At 39.6% G+C, this 21,548-nt stretch overlaps 1 protein-coding gene across 1 annotated transcript; it reads left to right on the top strand.

Moving 5' to 3' along the window:
* Window positions 1–1,987: 1,987 nt before the first annotated feature.
* Window positions 1,988–16,273, top strand: CAAP1 (caspase activity and apoptosis inhibitor 1). Its single transcript, XM_065745637.1, has 6 exons — window positions 1,988–2,145; window positions 2,957–3,157; window positions 4,678–4,762; window positions 5,648–5,723; window positions 11,849–11,919; window positions 15,895–16,273. Exons 1-6 carry the CDS (start codon window positions 2,023–2,025, stop codon window positions 16,236–16,238), a joined length of 900 nt encoding a protein of 299 aa, XP_065601709.1. The 5' UTR covers window positions 1,988–2,022; the 3' UTR covers window positions 16,239–16,273.
* Window positions 16,274–21,548: the final 5,275 nt, after the last annotated feature.

The raw sequence follows: 21,548 nt of genomic DNA, 5'->3' as shown, positions 1-21,548 counted from the left end.
TTGAAGAGTGGTATCTTGAACTGCTATATAGACAGTGCTTCAGTGATAAATATCTTCCAGTTTGTAAAATTGCTTAAACATGCCTGGCCCCAACCTCTTTATACATCTGCCCTACAAATATGTGTAAGTATTGGTAAGATCTTTTCTCAGTCTTATCTCCTCCAAGGTGAAAGTCCCACATCTCTGCCTTTCCTCTTACAGGAGATTTGCCAGGCCCCTAATCATTATAGATCCTAGTGATAATTCTGTTACCTGTGCTAGCTGGGGAATGAAAAACTGCAGAACTGCAAATATGACACTGCTGTGTAGAGTTAGAATGGGCAAAATTGAGCACATGTTTAAAAGAAGTAATTAAGGAATGGAAATCGTTTAAAAAAAGGTCAAGCTTTTCTGGCACAGGAGTTCTTCATCACAATACCTGTCTGCATCATCTGTGCCATACATGGATTTTGTGACCAAGAGCTCTCACTTTTTTTTTCACTCCGTCTCAGCTCAACAACACTGTTTCCAGCAAACTTGTTCATCAGATCAGGTTAGGGACTCAGTTCCATAGTTGCACACTTGCTGTTACAATTTAGATAAATTTACAGATGCATCTAATCATGAGCAGCCCTCCTCAGGGCCTTAGTTGCCATCTGTCATGTCTGATCCATTGTGGGTGCAAGTGTAAGGCAGAATATGACATTACTCAGCATTTAAATTGTTTACCAATAGATCAAAACATTCCTAGGAAACCATGCTAAAATTCAACCTTCAGGAAATATCTCAGTGAATTTATATGTCTGCTGAATTTTGGTTGCCTGCAGTTGTTTCAAACCTCTAGTTTCCACATGTTGTACTCTTTTAACTGTTTGTATGAGAGCTATTCTAAGACCTATGCTCATGTTTTGATTTTGTTATCATGGTCTTGCACCATTACATGAAAACTGTCCTAATTTCCCAGACCAGAAGTGTCTTGTTAATAAACACACTCAAGCAATTCCAAGAAATGGTATATTAAGAGAGAAATTAACATGCATTTTATTTTAATTTGCAGGGAAATTATTTGCCACAGCAAAAATTTCTTCATCAAGTAACTGCAGCAGTTCATGCTCCAGGTGTGTAGAAACCTTCCTCGGCTCCTAACTGACAGTTCTATTACCGTGTGCCTGTTGCAGGCTGAAAAATAGCAGAACTCGGTGAATGTTATGCTCTTGCTTAGAATTAGGATGGTACACGTGGAGCAGGACAGGAATGCATGGTTAGAATGCCACCTTCTGCTAACAACATGCTGCAGTGCCACTTGGCAGTTCTCTGACAGCATTAGCGTGAGGGAGGGATCAGAGAAGTAGGGGCATTTGGTCCCAACTTTATCATGGAGGGTCTGCCTCTGCGGAGACACGGTGGCAGCACTAGAAATGGAAATAAAGCAAAAAAGGGAGAAGCACAACACGCTTAATTCAGAGAGCGTCTTGCCGAGGACTCGCTGCGGTAGAAGGACGCGAAACCTGCGCTTAAGAGGCGGGCAGAAGGGCCAGGGCATACAGCCCTCTGCGAGCAGGTGCGCCCAGCACAACGCTGCAATACGCCTCAGATACACCGACCGGCGTTCCGAGCGCTCCTGGTCTGAGCTGGCTTTATCACAATTCATCAGGACAAAAAACGCGCTAGAGAAATCTGGAGAGCCCCTGAAAGAGAACTCTTCGCCTCCTGCTACGAGTTCGCAGCTCTCTGTAAGCCACTGCAGGCGCCTGCGCTGGCAGCGGACAATGCCCAGCGGTCCGTTCCGACCCCAGCGACTCTGCGGTGACAAAAAGAGCATCCACAGCGTGCTGCCGGCCCGCCCCTGCGAGCCCCGGGCTCCTGCAGCCCGGCATCCGGCACACAGCGTCACGCCGGCAAACGGAACAACGACACTGCGCCGCAGGGCGCCGGGCGGCACCGGAAGGGCCGCGGCCCCCGGCGGAAGCGGCAGGGCTGGGCCAGGCTCCCTGGCGGAAGCGGCTGGGCGATCGCCGCCGCCGTCGGGGCGAGCGTGAGGCGATGCCGGGCCGGAAGTCGTCCAAGGAGAAGAAGCGGCGGCGCTCCCGCTCCTGCTGCACGGAGGGAACGGCGGGCGGCGAGAGGAAGCGGCGGAGCACCGAGTCCGGCCGCGGTGCCCCGGAGGTAACCGGCGGAGCCGCGGGCGGGAAGCCACTCAGCTCTGGCGTGATCCACGCGGTGACAGGACCCGTCTGTAATGGGTCGTATGGGCTCATTGCGTGTCCGGGCTGGTCTTCCTTGCGGTGGTGCCTCTGTTTTTTTGACAGGCTGTGAACGGAGGTTTGCTCTTTCTTGTCGTAACCGTGCCCGTTTCATCTGCTCTGTGGTTTCTGGCTTCCCTGTTCTTGCAGTTTCTCAGCGGACAGTGCTGCTGAAACAAATGTCCTCGCACTTGGACACGCTCCCAGCTATTGTGACTGACCACAAGGTGGTTTCTGTCACTGCCACCCTTACCATCTGCTGGTCAGGTTTGGGCCACTCAGTGATCTTGTTTACAGCTTCTTCCCTTGTTTATCATGTGTTGAACTAAAAATGTCCTTGAGCAGATACACTTAGGGAGGCAGTTGTTATCCTACATACCTTACACAGGCATTCAGAGCACCAAGAGGAGTTGTGCTTCTGTACCAACTGCTCCTGACATGTCTCCGATGCACCCACATACTGCAGGTGTCTTTTCTTCATTTGGTGTGTAGCAAGCGTCCAGTCCCCTATGCCCTGTGCCCCAGAGGATGATACTGGGTCTTGTCAGATACGTCTGTGACAAGCTCAGTTGTGACCATGCTCCCGGGTTGCATGTAGAACGCATTTCCCATGTTTAGTCACATCTGGACTGGGACAGGAAATTGTGAAGGAAAAACTTAACGCTGTCACTGATGAAGCATTATGTTTCTTTTTCTATAAAACATGAAAACTGTACTTGTCTTCTTGATTTTAGGAAGAAAAATGCAGTGTACCATCTGGAGAAAAAATGGAAGAACCTGAGCAACCCAGTGATGTAGAGGAAGGAGGATTAGATCTCAGTGTGTCTCTCAAACCAGTCAGTTTCTACATTGCAGACAAGAAAGAAATGCTTCAACAGTGTTTCTGTGTCATAGGGGAGAAGAAACTGCAGAAGATGTTGCCTGATATTTTAAAGGTACTGAAATGCACTTTGTGTATGCCTTGCACAAGCTTGTATGCTCATAGCAAAACATTTTACTCTCAAGTGTAGTGTACTTTCAGCTTAAAGTTTACCAGTATATTTCTTAAATAAAGATGATGCAAAGCCTTTGAAAAGGAGACTTTTTTTAAGATTTCTGTGGTTGTTTTACAGCTTAACTTTTTCCACAGTGCTGTAGCTGAACCGGGCAGGTATTTATATATGTTCTGTCTATAGTTGTTATTCATATGCAGAAGATTCTAATTGTGTGGAATGAATTCAGTCATGTTGTTCAGTATTCTGATGTGTTAATATAAATCAAACTTTTATTTGTGTTATCTAAATTTCTTTATATGTTATTAAATTAATGTATGAGATAAGACCATAAATGGCCTTAGTTAAACAGCTTCTGAAAGCTGTTACTTCTCTGCAGCTTAAGAGCAATACCCGTATAGTTTTATTGACTTAGAATGCCTGCTTTTTGAATGCTGTGAACAGCAGGACTTGATGAGAATAGATGAGGTTACTAGTCTACACAGAGAAAGAGGCTGCAAGTGAAATGCTATTTCTGTGGTGTTTGATGACTAATAGCTTTTCAATTTTTGTCTTCTGTTTTATTGTAATCTATGAGTCATGTTACTAATATAACTGAGGCAGGGCAGACATTTTAAGCTCTTAGTGAATTGCACGCAGTGTAATCCATTTCTTATCTCTAAGAGAGATGAGGTGGGGTAGAGTGGCTGGAGGCAAAAGCTTGACTGATGTGAAAAGGAAGTTGCCCAATAGTGTTAGGACCAAACTGACAGTAAGATCATGTGTGTTAGATTAGATGCTGAGCACTGATTAATTCTGGTACATGGTATCATAGTTTATTAGAAATGCAAAAATATCATTTCACCATGGGGACACCAAGAAGTACAAAAGATGTGAATGTAGCTGGAATATCCATGGGCTAAGTAAATGTTTGGTAGCAAGCATGAGAAGGGAATCACAATGTATGTATTTTTACAAGTTCTTCTTTATGGCATACAGTGATACATAGTTCCTTTTGGTGCTTTGTCAGTACCATCATTGACTTCAATTTGTGCACTTGGATTCAACAATTGGCTTTGGTTTTCGCAGACTTAATTACGTAGTTTACATCCTCCTGAGTGACAGAGAGATATAAAAGATCTGGGCTGCAGTCAGTTTGCTCTTTCATGCTTTCCACCTCTGTCCCATTATTGCTATTGATCAGTGCAGTGATAACTCTCAAAGATCAAGTAACTGATAGTATGCATTGTTTAATTTCTTAAACAAAATCCAAAACGATAGGAAAACCACAACTGTTTTTGATGGTTGTTAACACCAGAATCAGCTACCTATCGTTTTTCAGTAGTTGAATCAGTGCAGGTTAAAACAGTGAAGAGGTTTGCATTCTGGATTACTGTGTGGGGCTGGAGAACTACTTAGCATTTGTAATTATTCTTTCCTCAGAAATGTTTACTAGCCTGTGACCTTTCTGTCTGTCTTCTTAGAGCTGTTCCATGGATGAAATCAAAAGGCTTTGCTTGGAGCAGTTGGAGATGTTGTCTGAAAAAAAACTTTTGAAGATACTTGAAGGTATGAATGAAACTTTTAGGCACCACTGTACACAGAGAATAAGGAAAACAAAAGTAGTCTGCCTTTAACTGCGCCTGTGTTTCCAGGTACTGCTATGTATGTATATATGTGTGTGTATATATATGCTAGTCTCGATCTTTTAGTCTTGGGTGAAATCATCCAGTAATTCTGAAGGTATTCGGGACAGGTTCGAAACACATCTGTGTTATCTTCCTTTCCTTAGTACCCAAACTGAGAACAAAGGTTTTGACTTCATTGTGGTAAAGTAAAGCCAGGGATACGGAAGCAGTGTTTGGAATTCATTACTTCAGGTCTATTAACCTTAAGTTACCTCCTGACTCTCTTCAAGGGAAGTCTGGTATACCACAATACCAATTCAATTGTGTCAACTTTTGCATTAGATTATTCAGTGTAGCTAAAGATTTCTTAGTACATGTCTCTGCTCTGCTGAGACATACAGTTCGTACAGTTTTATTAAGGATATGGCATCCATTGTTTCAGTCTCTTACTGGACTCCCACTTGGTTTTTAAGGACTCCAGAATTTATTTGTAGACATGTTACTGTCTTCTCAATTAAATGAAATAGTTGAATCCTGAATTTCACTGAGAACCTTTGACTAATTATATCTCCTGTGCTTTATTTTATTGCCTTTGATATTATAGTAGCAATACGATTTTTTTTTCATTACACAGTGTAACTGAAAAATGCAAACCATGTGTTAGCAGGTATCTCGTGAGTGAGTTTTTTGTTTCTGTCCATGTCTGATTTTAGAACATCTGTTTCAACTGTTTCAGATCTCAATAGAGTTACTCATTAAGGTTAACTATATAGCATTAATTGTGTTAGGTGCCTAAACTTGCATGTTTGAAATTGTGTATATCTAGGCAAGAGTGGAGCTGATTCTGATACTGATGAGGATGGAGATGGAGAAGACAAGACTGGAGGTGAATCAGTCAGTCAGTGAGTAAAAGAAAACAGTTCAAAACTTAATCTAGAAATACTGAAAACAAATCTGGGATTTTTCGTGAGGAACAATCAAATGTAGGGTTGAGAGATTCAACTGATATAACCTTAATTATATAATTAATTTGGTAAAAAGACAATGAGCTGTTACTGACAGCAAGTATTACTTTTCCAAACGTGTTTTCTCACTTGATGATGTTAGATTATTGAGTTTCACACTGGCATTATTTCTCATCAGTGAAGTTGTGGTAATTGAACATATGCTGCAAAAGTGAGGTTGTGTGATTCATGTTAACATCCTTCAGTTGAACTGTAGTGGATTGAATAACCCCTTCCCACTGAAATCCATGAACTTTGTAAAGAGTTTTTGGGCTGAGATGTATTGCTTTCCTTCCATCCTTATTTCTGGTCCTTCATTCCTCTCCCAGTTGGAGCGTCACTGACACTTAACTGTTCCTGTGTTCCTGTTGAGGATGTAGCATAATGTCTGGAGTTTCAAGTACCGAGGTTTGTAGTTGCTCATTCTTAGGCTGGCATCTGCAGTTATGCAGAGTCCAATGTTTTTTGGGTTTTTTTTAATCTTTTTTTAAAATACTACTTTGTTTTTAAGGACACAAGTCTTGCATAGTATGTTACTGAACTAAGTCTCTTCTGTATTGAAAGGGAGATCTCTTTCAGACAATCTCTAAAAAGAAATTTCTAAAAAGAAGTAGTCCAGGGGAAAAAGAAAGTAGTTATCACCCACAGTGTGTCAAATTTTAGGGGTCTAGGTCTGTTCCTAGAAATCAAAACAATAAGCATGTAGGAGAGCCATACCTTTTTCTGTTTTCATTGCTGACTTGTTTAGAGCTCGTCCATGCATTCACCATGCAAACTTAATAAGCCCTTTGAGACGTTGTGAACTTAATGCGAGTGTCAGGTTGTTAAGGAACTTGTTAGTTGCTGGTTTGATACGTTCATCCAAATGTACCGAATAAAAACAGAGCTGGGAAAGATAATACATTAAATTTCATGCCTAATCTGTAGTTTTGATTCAATGAAAACCTCACTTCTCTGGTCCAGAACAAGACATAACCTCATTGATGTTGACTTCTGTGATCATATTTCATCATACATTAATTTGTGAAAACAAATATTTTAGAAAATTGAGTGGTCCTAAGATAAGTGATGTTTCAGTTTTTCTTCTGTGAGTTAATACTAGCAAAACTATTTCTTCTGATGTTCCATTGGGAACTGATTGGAGACTATATTCCCCTGCTTTCCTGTGAATTATGTCATTTCACTCCTTTTTTGAGACTATTTTTATCTTTTGGTCTTTAACTCTTTTAACTATAAAAATAAAATACTATTTATAGAAGAGAATCTCTTCACTGGCAAAATATGAATCATCAGTAAACTTTGGAATTAAATGGGAAGACAGCCTTGTTGGTTAAGAAACCATTGAAAATGTCCCAGGAGTTTGATGTCTGAAGAAGTGATTGATTTATGATTTTGTTTTTAAAAATCTAATTCAAAAGGTATTTACCTCTGCAAAATACATGTAATATTCTTCATCTTAAAGAGGTATGATAGGATCATTACTTCTAGATTTCAGGGAAGCAATTCAGAATGTTTCAGCACTACTGTTCAGGCACTTAACAACTGTCAGCTACAGCAGTGAAATCTTACTGATGTGTAAATACTTACCTAAAGACCTGCTTCAGTACTAACTGTATCTATATAACTAATGGCATCAGGGATTTAGAGATGCTTTTCAGGTACAAAGTTTGATTCCAGGTTGCAAAATTCAGATATTTATTGAAAGCTCCAATGTAGGTTCACATCATTGAAAATTGAACCATTTTTTTCCTGATGTGCTCATGGAAATCCTCATTCTGCAAGCAAAATCAGAAATTCTGATCTTTTTTTCTTAAACTTCATCTCTGTAAAAGCTTCAATAGTTTCCATTACCATGTAGAAAAACACTTATTTGTCACCAGCTGCTCCTTTGTTAAACACTTTATAACCTGAAATGAGTATGTGTAGAGCAGAAGAATAAGGGGATGTCTGCCAAAAAGTGGAAATTGCTGTTAAAGTAATAAGCTTAATTGCTTATGAGCTCTGTATAGGTTTTTAACTGTGCAATTTTCAGATCTTTGTTATTATTGGTTTCTGTTAGTCTGCAATGAAATACAGAAATTCTCTTGTTTTAAAAGTATATCAAGTTTTCTAGCTAAATGACAGACACTGTCTTGGAAGGAGTTAACCTGTTAGTGTCCTGAAATACAAGCAGGCATTCTCATCTCATTCAAAAACTGTAAGCAGGTTATTTCTTTCCTGTTTCCAAAGGCAGCCCTTTAAATAGCCTGCAGCTTTAATTTACTGAAAGTAAATTATTGTCAGTAGTAATAAAGCATGTCTTAAACAAAGAAACATATTACACATGAACATATGATCACTATAAATTATAGTATAATGTGAGCAAACAGTATTTTGCTTTGAAAAATCTAATGTGCTTGAAAGAAGGGGATTTTAAACTTGCATGCTGTGCCTTGCTTTTAGATTAGCATATCTTCTGCTAATGTTAGTGGAGGCATGGTGTTGTGCTCCCCTTAAATGTATGCCCAGTATAGATATTTAGGAAAGATATTGTGAATAGGCTATGTAAACAAGATTAACAGAGAATGAAATTGAACTGTGATCTGAACTGCTTCTGGCTGGCCACAAAATGGTGCAGAATACTTACCTATTAAATGACAGTAACAGTTCACTATCTGTCCTGTCCAGCCAACTCTGGGAAATAAAAAAAAATAAAAAAATCCACACACAAAATATACTGTGAAAGTACTGTAGGGATCCAGAGTTTTTTGCTGGCAGCAGGTAGTCCGTATCAGAAATCGTTTCTACCATAATCAGTAATCCTGTCAAGACAACAGGAAGAAACTTTGCAACAGTTTCTGATGTGTAATTTTCATTTTATAACTTCTTTTCATGTGGATGTTCACATGGATATGGGTAATTTCACAGCCATTGTTCAAGCCCATAGAGGTCACTCTTTTCTGGCAAATGAATGACCTCAATTTCTTGATAAAATATGGATTCAGAGCACTGGGTGATATCAGATGCGAAGTCTCTTGCCTTTGTTCCTTGTGAAAACTTTTTGTGCAAGCTCAGACTTTTCTGTGTAACAGGTTGCTATAGTAGAGAGGTGACTAGACAGTTCAGAACAATAAATAATGTGCAAGAGAAGATGGAGTGTAAACAGCCTAAGCAGCTTCTGCTCGTTGGGATGGCCAGGTGTTATGGGGACATCACCTTATTTTGGTCAGGAATTGAGTGACTAAATATAAAAAAAAATAAACTGTTAGGAGTTGCTTTTAAAATAAGATGTGAATCCTGCCAGATGCAGTACTGTACACTTAATTCACAGTCCCCACTTCTCTAGCTGCTGGCTATGCAAGTTTCAAGGTTTGCAACTTCACTTGCATGGCTATTTAGCCCTCTTTGTGTATATGGAGACCTTTCCAGTAGTTCATCCAGACCTGTGCTGTCCCCAGTAGCTGACTCTTAGGCTGTTAATCTCTCGGGTTTCTAGCAGGGCTGTGGTCCATCAGGTTCAGTGCTTGCAGACCCTGGTGTCTCTCATATTTTGGCCTGTAATTATATAGTCTCTTTGGTATGTGACTCAATGCAGTTGCTGGCAGTTAGAAGTACACACAGACAATAGACTCAAAATGGTTAGCAATGGAATTCAGCAAAGGGGCAGGCTAGACTAGTGATCAGGTGCAAGGTGTATGTACTGATCAGAAATCAGCTGATGCTCACCTGGCCCATTTTACTTCCTTTTCTCTCTATTTTCCATGTGCTTTTTCTTTCCCGATCTACCCCCATCTCTCCCTTTTCTTAACTTTGATCTTTTCCCCAAACATTCTAGAATGCCTTGCACAGTCCCCTTAAACATGTGCTGTGGTAAATTTTGCACAATCCTAAAATGTTCTTCCCCAGCAACCAGTGTGAACCCCTTGCTGCTGCAGGCTGAAACTCACTTCAGATTCTAATGTGCTCTGACTGCTCTTAGCAGGTTTCTCTCCTGATAGGTTGTCTGGTTGCTTTCCTCTGACACCCCTAGAAGCATTTCAAACAAAGTGATCACTCTGCAGATCGTGTTACTGGTTACTTTTGCTTGCTGCTGTTCTCCCCACTGGAACTTTGTGTTTTTGGTGACTCGCTTTTAAAAGCATAAAGTAATGGAAGGAAGGCACAATCAGGAGTTGAGTGTGATGAGGTCAGGAAGTAATAGAACAAAAAAAAAACCTGTAAGTTCTGGGAAAGTGTATTGTGATAGTGCCTTGGGTAGGTTTAACGGATGATCTGTGCTAACATCTGACCTAAAAAAACAGAGGATCACTGAGGCTTAGGTTCTGAGCTGCTGCCTGAAGCTGATGCTGGAAGGGTTGTATTTCCCCCATATTAGCTTGTGTAGACTTGCTAGGCCACTGTATACAGCAAGCCTAATTTATTTGTAGAATTCCTGGACTTATTTTACCTCTAGCTAGAAGAGGGCTGTAAACCATCTTGCAACACCAGTGGCTTTTGTGGTACAAGATATTGACCTGGATAGAGCAGACTTTCTTTGTAAAGAGGCAAAGTTTAAATGACTTTGAACAGGAGTTACTATGCATATACAACTTCCTGTTTGTCATACCTGTTTGAACATCTAGTTTGCATTCAGTGTTTCTTTTTCAGCCCTGCCTAGGACTGGAGAAATGAAAGGACTGGGAGAATACTTCTTCTGTTGATGAAGTAGGAAAAGTAAACTTCAAGGTCACATACTACTGAGATGTTGTGAAAATAAATGTATCACAGTAAATAGTTTCTTCCTATTTTATAATGATGTAGAGCAGTACATTTCTTTTGAGAGGTTCTTATTTCAGGTGCTTTTAGGAACCCTTCTTCAGGTGTTTTATAGCTGTTTTCTTACAGACACATTTGCCTTTATAACTGCACTATTGCATACACAGTTGCATTGCATGAAGGCAAGGGAGAAGTACAGACTCTTGACTTTTAACCTCTACTAATGTAGGGAAGGAAATAGCCATCAAAATAACACTGTTTTTCGGACCATGTTGGCAAGAACTTTTATAGTGCTTTTGTTTTTTACTGACATGGTCACTGGACACCTGAAAGAAAAGCCATCTTTGAGAGTGTGCAGAAGACAATTCTTTTTCCAGTTATGGGACAGGCCTACAGTAATACACTGAAAAGTTGCTGAAGTCATTACATTTAAATCTATGATACCAGAATCTTCCTGTCTTTTCTATAGCACTGTTTAGATCCAGCAGGATGGTGGAATGGTTGCATTTGTTTGTCTGAAACACTGACATTTAGGGTAGAAAACTGGCAGTTCTACTGTCAAAATGCTCACTGAACATACAATGGAACTTCTGTTATCTTGAGACTTTTGTTGAGGGCTGTCTTTTATTCTCTCTGTATATTTCACAGTGTTTTCAGTTTGTCTGAACATGTACAGAATGTGTGAGCATTTCACAAAAGTGTTTCTTTTGTGCATTTCTTCCTTATCCCTTGCATAAAGCACATGTAACTTTGCAGGTCAAGAGTAAATGTCACTAACTTGAAGAAATAAACGTGGATATTGAATACTACTTAGCAGTGGAGTTAAATTTCCTTTTAAAAAGCAGCCCTTAGTGAAAATGTGAAACTGTGTTAGAGAAAAGGTAGGTGGTGCTGGTGTTACAGTAACTGAAGTTACAGTAATTTCATGAAAACAGCTTCTTAATTCAAATGAAGAGAGTAAATGTTGTCTGAATGCAGATGAAACTATAGCTTTTCAATTATTTAACTCTGTTACATTTTATTCTGAGTTTTATAGAAAAACATCTATGGTCAGAGGGACACTATCAGTGAGAATTTGTATGTTGAAAGACAGGAGTTTATTGAAAATAGTTACTTAAGTTTTGCAGCTCACTAGGGACAGCAAATGATAGTTCATTTCCAAATGCTTAGAAATGCTGGGTAAAGTTATTGCTCTACCAACATGTAATTTCTTTAGTTAATGATTCTTTGAAAAGTACTTTTTACATTGTGAAAGACATAGGTTAAAATGTCTTCTCTTTTGCTTCCAGGCAGGACAACAGCATAGACTCCACTTCTTCTCTGAGAGAAGACAAACTGGAAGGTCAGGAATCAAAACAAGGTATGTAGAGTAGGAAATTTGTCTTCTCAGTTCTTAAGACTAAGAATGTTTTTCTTGCAGCTCCCCAGAGCATGACCGAAGGCTTTTGCAAGGCACATTTGGCTCTTCATATCTAGTGTTTCAGCTGAAGAAGATCTTGGTTTATTTCAATTTCTTTATATGCAGGCAATGGCTAGTAATGCCTTTACCATCTATTCAAATTTGATAGTTGGTTTTACTTTGTATTGCAAGAGACCGCATTACTCCGTTTTGACATTCACAGAAAAACATGATAATAACTACTGAAGACTGCTTACAACTTGATTGTGTTCAGTCATTGTTTGTGATACTTTTCTTTGTATGATTATGCAGAGCTATGTTCTGTGGAAATGCTGCTTAGCACCCACCATCCCTGATGACTGCTGTGTTTTACTTGAAGTCATTGCCTTCAGAAGTGTTCACATCTTCAGATCTCTGAGGGGGAAAGCTTTCTTTTCCATAGCCTGTTCCATACCTTCTCCATGTCTGTTCTAGCCAGCTTTCCCTTCTCATTTATCAAAGGGGGTATGCTCTCCTTGGCCTGTCTGTTCTGAACAATGTACCTATAGAGCCTGTTGTTTTTCACATCCCTTGCCATGTCAGTTCAGTCTCCACCTTGGCATTCCTAATCCCATCTCTGCATGTCCAGACAGCATCCCTGTATTCTTCCCAGGCTGCACGTCCCTGCTTCCATTGCCTGTACATGTCCTTCTTTTCCCTCGGTTTCACCAGTGGGTCCTTGTTCAGCCATGCCAGTTTCCTACCTCCTCTGTTTTCCTATACCAGGGGACAGAGAGTTCTTGTGTTCTCTGAAAGGCATCCTTAAAGAGTTGCCAGTTCTGCTCAACTGCTTCTTCTGCAAGGACAGCTTCCCAGGGGGTCTCACCCGGTAATTCCTTAAATTGCTTTGCCAGGGCATGATCACTACAGCCCCAAGTGTCATCAGTCTTAAACTCTTTAATGAGCTCCTCTGCACTGCTGAGAGCTAGTTCCAGTAACACTTCTCTTATGGTTGGCTTGTCCGATACCCGGAACAGGAATTTGTCCTCAGTTCACTCAAGGAATCACCTGGATAGTTTGCAGCCTGTGAAGCAAGAAAGCTCATCCACAGGCTCCCCTGCATGTGGGAAACCCTGACTGCCAGATGTCCTGTATTGGCCTCATCCCTAATTTTCACTCACAAACTCTCAACTCAATCATGGCTGTTCCTAAGAGTCAGCTTTTTGTGCTGCTCAAAAGGGAAGGATATCTGTAATGGTCAAACAAAGCAAAATAATTTATTCATTAATTTGAGTGGGCACCCAACTTTTTAGCCACTTTCTGGAAAGCAGAGCCTCAGTATGCACGTTGGTTACTGGGGAAGAAAAATGTCGTAATCACAAACATCCTTAGTCCTCATCCTCTTCTTGAGTTTTTATTACTCTGAGTGTGACAAGATGTAGTACAGAATATTCTTTCAGTCAGTCTGAGTCAGCTGTCACGGCTAAATTTATCTCCTAGCCTTTTTTCATCTTTTTGACCTAGCTGTTCACCAACAGCCAAGACATTGGTGTGTCATCAACACACTTTCACCATAGGGCCTTCTTTGAAGAAAATAAACAGCTGCCCAGGCAGATACACTACAGTCATTTTTGCATTGCCTCTGAATTAGATAGAATTAATATGATAATGTTACCTTTCAGATCTTTAATTTAGGATCCCTTGATGCCCCTGTTTTTTTCATCTATTCTGTAAGCAGTTAGAGATTGCTGGAAGATCACAATTGCTGGTTATGGAAAGTCCTGAAGTGAACTCCCAGACAGGCTAACATGTAATACTCCAAAACAGAGAATTAAATGTTTTCCTGAATCATAGCTGATGAGTAGGAATGAGTAACTGTTTTTTTGCTTTTTTTTTTAAGTATATACACAGCAAATAAATCTCTAGTACTTTATAAATAAAACCCTTGGACTTTAGGTTTTTAAATAATTGTGACATATTAAAACATCTTGAGATTTTTTGACCCAGTAGCTTAGTGGAAAAAAAAAATTCTCTGCTGCTTTCTTGACTGTTTTTTTCTTTTGTTTTGTTTTTAAGTAGGGAGAATATGTTTATTACTTCCTTAGTATTCATAACCAGCTTTCTTTCACACCCTCAGCATAGCAGGAATGTCATAAAAGACAAGAAAAATAGGTTGGTTTTCTTCTGTACACAGTAAACTCAAGTGCATGTACATACCAAGAGGATTTTCAAAAGGCTCGTTTGTTTTTCCTTTAAAAATGGTTGCTTTTGATGTTTGCTGGAAAAAATAATTGAGCAAGGAAGAACTTCATTTTGCTAAGCCATACTTTATTGCTGATCTTTGCACAGAATTTCCACCAAACATGAAGTGTTTGCAAAAAGACTGGGGAAGAAAATACCACCCACAGTGTGGCATGGGGAGGTTTTGTTTTTTTTTTTAAACCTCACATTCTTTTGCTGCATTTTAAAATGTTTGCTGTATAGTTAGAGACACTGAAACATCCACAGCACAAAACAATGACTTCTAAAAACAACTTTTCAAGGGTCCTTTTTGAAAAGGGATGTAATTGTTCATGTTGGAGCTGAAACCCAGATCTTCACCTTAGGAGAGCTATCAACAAAATTAGATCCAGAAATGTTGCAGCCATAAAACAGTAAATGTATCTTGTGCAAAAAAACAAAGCAAGTGATAGGAAGGGAATTACTTATAGATACTAAAATCACAGGTCTGTGCTGTGACAGACTGTATTATCAGTGTTACTCATAATTCAGATTATTAAAAAAATTGCCATTGCCTGTTATTTGAAGGCAGCAGTCACAGAGGGATGTATTTGCTTGGGTTTTGTGTCTGTCAGTAGTTTTGTTGTTGATGTGTGATGGATTGCCTTATTGATGGAAGATTCAGGAGCCAAATTTACAGATGGATTAAATTAGCAGCCCCAACTGCCAGCTCTCCTCCAAACTAACAGTTAGGTGATAGAGAACTGTTTAAAGCCAGATGTGGAAATATTAGTTTTAATAATCACAGAATCACTGAGTAGTTTAGGTAAGAAGTGACCTTTTGAAATGTACAGCCAGTCCTGCTGCTGCCAGAGCAGATTGCCCAGGATTGTATGTAGGTGGGCTTTGAACATCTCCATGGCAGGAGACTCCATGACTATTCAGGTAACCTGGCTTTACAATTTTTATTTGAAGCACTGAATGGTGGGTTTGCAAAGATACAAAGGTTGGTGACAGACTAATAATTTCTGAGGCCAAAGTATCAAAAGTAGTAGTTTCTCTATAGCCAAACTGTGAGATCAGTTAACGGACTCTGACAGAGATTGGCTTTTATTTGATTGCACTGCCTCTCCTAATTGATTTTGCTAATAAACTACATCTCTCAGCTGACACTAAAAGGCAGTATCATAGCTTTCTTTATTTCTTACTGACCTGAGTTAAGTATGTGTGAAATACTTGTGTGGTAGATTTTGAATTAATATACTGTAATTGGAGTTTCTATGAACTTTCAGTACTTTCTTGACATAGTGTCTAACTCCTTTTAGACTAAGTAAAATAGCTCTTAAATGTTATTTTTAAAACTGCATTTTGAAAAGTAAGTTTATTTTAAAGATAACAAACAATAATCAGTTCTCCACTACAGGGGTTTCCTTGTGATAATAAAACCTTATGGCATTTTAATTGGGAAAATTCATCCATATGATGTAATGCATTTTCCTGGTACTGCAGCTTTGCTATACTGTATGTTCTTTTAAATTGTCATGAAAATGTATTAACACATGTCTAAATCAGCCTTGAACGATGAGTAAGAAAAACAAAAGGAATGAGTTCTCTCACATTTATAATTTTTTTTTCCTTTTTTCAAAAGGAGCCTTTTGAGTAGAATTGCCTTTTCTATGTGGAAAGAAAAATGACTGTTTGCTGACTGACTGCATGATTGTTGCATTTTTGTTACAGGCAAAGGAGAAGATAGTGATGTCCTCAGCATAAATGCAGATGCATATGATAGTGACATAGAGGGTCCATGTGATGAAGAAGGCAGCCCAGATGTGCAAGAAGACATTGTCAGAAGTGGAGCTGGTCAGATCGATGACCTTCAGAAAGACATTGAGAAAAGTGTGAATGAGATACTGGGGCTGGCAGAATCTAGCCCAAAGGAGTCTAAAGCAGCGAGCTTATCTGTTCCTCCATTAGAAGATATTCAGCCATCAGCACAGCAGCTAGAGCTCCTCGAGCTTGAAATGAGAGCCAGAGCTATTAAGGCTCTAATGAAGGCTGGTGATGTGAAAAAACAACCCTAATATTGTTTACAATAAATTTTCAGTATCTTTTGAAAGATGTTGTGTTTGTTCATATAGTTGTAGGGGTTGGAATGAACCTAAGGAAATCATCTAGTCCAACCTTTGTGCTGAAGCAGGTTCCCTGCAGTTGGTTGCACAGCCAAGTGTCTGGGAGGGTTTTGAATGCCTTCAGAGAAAGAGACTCCACCACCTTTCTGGGCAGCCTGTTCCAGTGCTTGCTGTGTTCCAGTTAATGTCCATGACCCCTTGCTGGGTGCTAATGAAAAGAGCCTGGCCCCATCCTCTTGGTACCTGCCCTTTAGATATTTGTAAGCATTAATAAGATCTTTTCTCAGTGTTATCTCCTCCAGGGTAAAGAGTCACAGGTCTCTTTGCCTTTCTTCATGAAAGAGATGCTCCAGACCCATGATCATCTTTGTGGATGACTGACAGGTCCTGAGTCCTGTTTTTGAATACTGTAGTGACGTTGGCTTTCCTCCAGTCCTCAGGCACCTCTCCTGTTCTCTGTAACTTGCCAGAGATGACAGAGTGGTTCAGCAACCACCTCTTGTCAGCTCCCACACCACTCATGAATGCATGCCTTGGGAGCTTATGGATTTGTCTGTGATGATTCTGCCTAGAGTCACAGAACTGTAGAATGGCTTAAGTTGAAGGGGACCTTAAATGCAATCTAGTTCAAACCCACCTGCTATGGCAGGGTGGCCAGCCACCAGATCAGGCTGCCTGGGATCCTATCTAACCTTACCTTGAATGTCTCCTGGGATGGGGCATCTGCAGCCTCACTGGGTGGACCATTCCATCACCTCACCCCTCTGTGAGTAAAAAAATTCTTACTGACAACTAACTAAAATCTCCCCTTTTAGTTTAAAGTCGTTCCTCCTTGTTCTGTCACTACTAGACAGTGTAAAAAGTTGGTCCACCTTCTGCTTGTAAGCTCCCTTCGAGTACTGGAAGACTGCCATGTGGTCTCCCTGGAGACATAGATGACCTCTAATGAGATCCTACTTGACTAATTATAAGTCTTCCTTTCGCCAGACTCTCTCTTTTATCTCCACAGTCTGGAATTCCTGAGGGGCAGCCATAGTAGTAAAGACTGAATACAGAGAAAGCATTCAGTAACTGCCTTCTCAGTGTCTTCCGTTATGAGGGCACTCACCTCACTCAGTAGCAGGCCCAAATTCTCTGTAGTTCTGCTTTTGCTATTGATTAACTTAATGAACTGCTGCTTCTTGCCCTTCACCTTCCTTGTAAGATTTAATTCCAAATGGGTCACATCCTTCCTTGTCACATCCCTGCATGCCCTGACAATGTACCTACATTCCTCTCATGTGGCCAGACCCTTTTTTTTTCTTTCCTGAGCTTTTCTATGAGCTCCTTGCTAATCCATGAAGGTCTTCTGCCAACTTTACTTGATTTCTTGCTCTTACAGAAGCACTGACATTGACGTTGGAAGAAGTGGTGCTTGAATGTCAACCACCTCTTACTTTCCAGTGGGCCCCCTTACCTTCCTTCTTCAGTGCCGAAGTGTATTTGGGCTGGGTGTATGACTTCCCTTATTCAGACTCTTACCTTGTGTTGCTCATTGTTTTCATTGCCTTTGGTGTGCTGGATCATGCCCCGAGCAAATGAGCTGTGGCATGAATGATTTGTTTTGATTCTGCCCTGAGCACCCAGCACCCTCTGTGCTCAGTTATCTCTTCAAGGAGGCACACCATGTATGGAGCTATGCCATGAACCTGGTGCCTTCAGGACAAGTTAGAAGAATCAAGTTCTTTATAAACCCATGTCTGGAAAATAACTGTTTCATTTCTTAGCATCTTCTTAGTTGAGAAAGTTGATTTGTATATTTTTCATTTAAAGTACCATTTTTAGAGTGGCATGACATCCTTCGGCATCTGTGATCTGAGATGCTTGTTTCTCCTTGGGCCCAGATCAATAATAATAATGCAAACATGCCAGATAAATTAGCAATTCATTTTGAGAAAGTTAAATGAGTGATCAGCTTTTAGAAAGCTAATTTGCTAAACACAGTGTTGTTGTTGTGGGTTTTTTGTTTTGGAATAAACAGTTGAACTGTCTTATTTTCAGAGTTCAGAAAGTGCCTGTAAGTGACAAAATAGCAGGGTTTTTATAATGGTGGTTGTTTAATTGTGTTACTCTTTTCCACTGTTTTTATGTTGTGTCATAACTGAAATAAAGAAAATGGAGTTTTTTTCCTGACAGTGTTGTTTTTTAAAAATTTGGCATAATATTTGGTGCAATGTGATAAATCAGACTACTTCGAAGACTCTTTATTTTTTGTATTAAATTGATACAGTAATTTCATGTTCCCTGTAAACAGGAAAACCTAAATTTTTGTGTACATGTTTCTTAGAAAAGGCATTTATCTGTAGCTGTTATATAGAGGTTTTGAATCATAATTCTTTGTTTTTCACTTCAAAGGAATTTATTTGTAAATAACTTGTACTATAGAATAAAATTTCCTGCTATAATTTCATGAATCGGTCTAAAGAATTCTGATTCTTGAGAAGTAGTGCTATTTTTGTTTGGCTGCTAATCAAAGTCATATTGACTTCTGTATATTTATGTACACAAACAAGTTAATTTTTATTACAGTATGAAGCTTGTGGATATGATCCTTGAACATTTATGGTTTCTTCATCAATTTGTCCTACAGAGGTGATTCCTTGATTCCTGTGCATCTCCAGTGTGTTTCCACCTACCACTGAGCAGTAAAGCATTACTTCATGCTGAAGCCATTCCTCAGCAAGACATAACTTGGAGTGTCTTAGAAAGCCTGAATGAAGCCTGAATGTAAATTAAGTTTAATTAGGATTAGATTTTATACACCGGAAATGCATAAAGTGATGCCATAGAATGATGGATTCCCAGTTGGAACTAAGTACTGCTTCCTCAGAATTCTGCTGCAATCCTCAGCAAGGATAAATCAGGACATAGTTCTGCTGGATGTTTGTTGGAGGTGCATGTTTCTGAGCTGGCAGCAGCATGGTAACTGGTGTGGAAGAGTGTATGGAGCAAAGCTGTGTCACTGAATTCCTCTGCGTGGATACAGTGGCAGCCACTGACATCCACTGATGGTTGTGAACATCTATGGAGACCAACCAGCGTACGTGAGCACAGTGAGGCAGTGCATGGGGTGTTTCAGCAGTGGCCACAGCAAGTCACTTCCACTGGAGCAGGCTTTTACAAGCATGGCATGAAGGCTATTGTTCATTGCTGGTGGAATCGCAGAACTAACAGTGTGACTGTTAAAAAGGAGTGTTCTGTAGCTGAGAGTTTCCCTTATCAAACACTCTTACTGTGCTCTTTGTACTAGTTGTAGTTTCCGTGGAAATAAAGAGAAGGCATTACTTTTGGAGCAAGCTACATGTGTATACGTATACACATAGATATATACCTTCAGAGAGACCTCATATGATTGATTGCAGAAGTGTTAATTCATTTTTATGAATTAAAAATCAGATCAGCTAACTTAGACTGGTTCCTGAATTGATTATGTGCATAGGAAACCTATCAGTGTACAGTAAATAGTAACAGTACAAAAGCTGGTATATTTAAAATGCTATACCAGTGTTCTGTTGCTCACTTCTAAGTACCTCTTTTAATTTTTTTTTCCCTTAGATTAATGTATCACTTGGAGGAAAAGGCAATTAGTATCTAGAGAGCAGTCATGAGTTATGTATGAATCCTTAATTTTACAGGATTTTGATCAACCATTTGTTTGGCAAAAAGCATTTTACTGCACTGGATGCTGGCCAGCATAAGGAGAAAGATTATATTCTGCACTGGAACAGAAGTATTTTGTAACTGGTTTTGTCCATCCTGAAAAAAGGAAGCACAGTCTGCTCCTGGGGAGAAGGGCTAATTGTATTTTCAGTTTGGTTTGATGCCCCAGAAAGACAAAATTTTCCATTACTGATCTATACTTGTATAACAACTAGAGTTCCAGGTGACACCGTTGATTGACAAATCAGAGGCATCTCCTGAGCAAATACAGTAGAGTTTGTAACACTCTTTATTACAGTATTTGCTCTCTCAGAAAAATGTTTTCTTTGAGCCACTCAGAGCCTTGCTCAACTTTTTTTAAATTAATATTAAAAAAAAACCTATGCTATAAAACGCTTCTTTTTCTTGTTATTTATTTTTATATGGTTATAATTATTAATCACAGTGAACTAAGGCTTTGATCACTGAGTTCAAGTTATTCCTAAGCAGATAAAAGGGTATCTCAAAGGACGTCAGATCATCGGTGTTCATGGTTTAAGCTGTTTTTGTTCCAGCTGCTGAAATACTGTATTAAACATGATCCTTGCAGAACTGTTCTGTGAATCTCACCACACTGGTGAGATCATCAGCCTTGCCTGTATTTGCAGCAGTATGGCTTGCGAAGGAGCAGCCACCATCTGAGAAGCCAGCAATGGGATAGAACATCAGCTTGAAAGCTGGGTCCTTAAATAGTCAGAGCTACAGAGATCAAAGAATGACTTGGGTTGTCTGGGTCAGGCTGCCCACGGCCCCATCCAGACGAGCCCTGGGCACTTCTGGGGTTGGGGCACCCACAGACCATACATGGTTGCTTGTTTATTACTATTAGTCTTTAACATTGGTCTTCAAAAATGGTTTTCTTAACTACAAGTACTTCATTTTCATCCATGAGGTGAGAAGGTTTTCTGTAAACTAGCAAATGGAAGACAGGTTTTGTGCATGTGAGTATGTTATAAGTTGTTATATAACATATTATATGTATGTCTTAAATTTATAAGCACTTATAGGATTATAGCACTTATAGGATAGCAGCTTTATAGGATCACTAAAGTAGGTAAACATGCCGTTTTCACAGGAGATAGTTAAAGATGAATTGAGAAAACCATTCCCTACTGAGGAAGGGACCAACATAAAGAACACAACTTCAGAAGCACTAACAAAAAATTAAGAACTAATTATGAAGTCCTGCAACTGAGTGTAACACGTAATGCTTATTGCAAAGTCAATCTGCAATATATGGTGATAAAGATGTTTACCTTCTTTATGACAGAACTTAAATGTTACAGTGCTGCAGGTTTGTTCTATCAGGTTGTTTTTGTTTGTTTGATTGATTCCTGTTTTATGGTTTCTTTTTTTTCCTTAATATTAAAATAGGTAAACAGGATATGGAAAAGTCTTAGTAAAATCTGTATTTGTAAAAAGGTTGAGATGACTACCACCAGTTAATCAAACTGACTCAGTGAGGAAAGACTCAGAAAACATAACTGTAAATATTACAATGTTATTAAATCATAGAGCACAAGT

The sequence above is a fragment of the Cyrtonyx montezumae genome, unplaced genomic scaffold (assembly GCF_038088225.1).
Source record: "Cyrtonyx montezumae isolate F1298 unplaced genomic scaffold, pur_monq_1.0 scaffold_36, whole genome shotgun sequence".
Classification (NCBI taxonomy): Eukaryota; Metazoa; Chordata; class Aves; order Galliformes; family Odontophoridae; genus Cyrtonyx; species Cyrtonyx montezumae.
The sequence above is the reverse complement of the archived record's forward strand: the minus strand, read 5'-3'. Positions and strand labels throughout refer to the sequence as shown.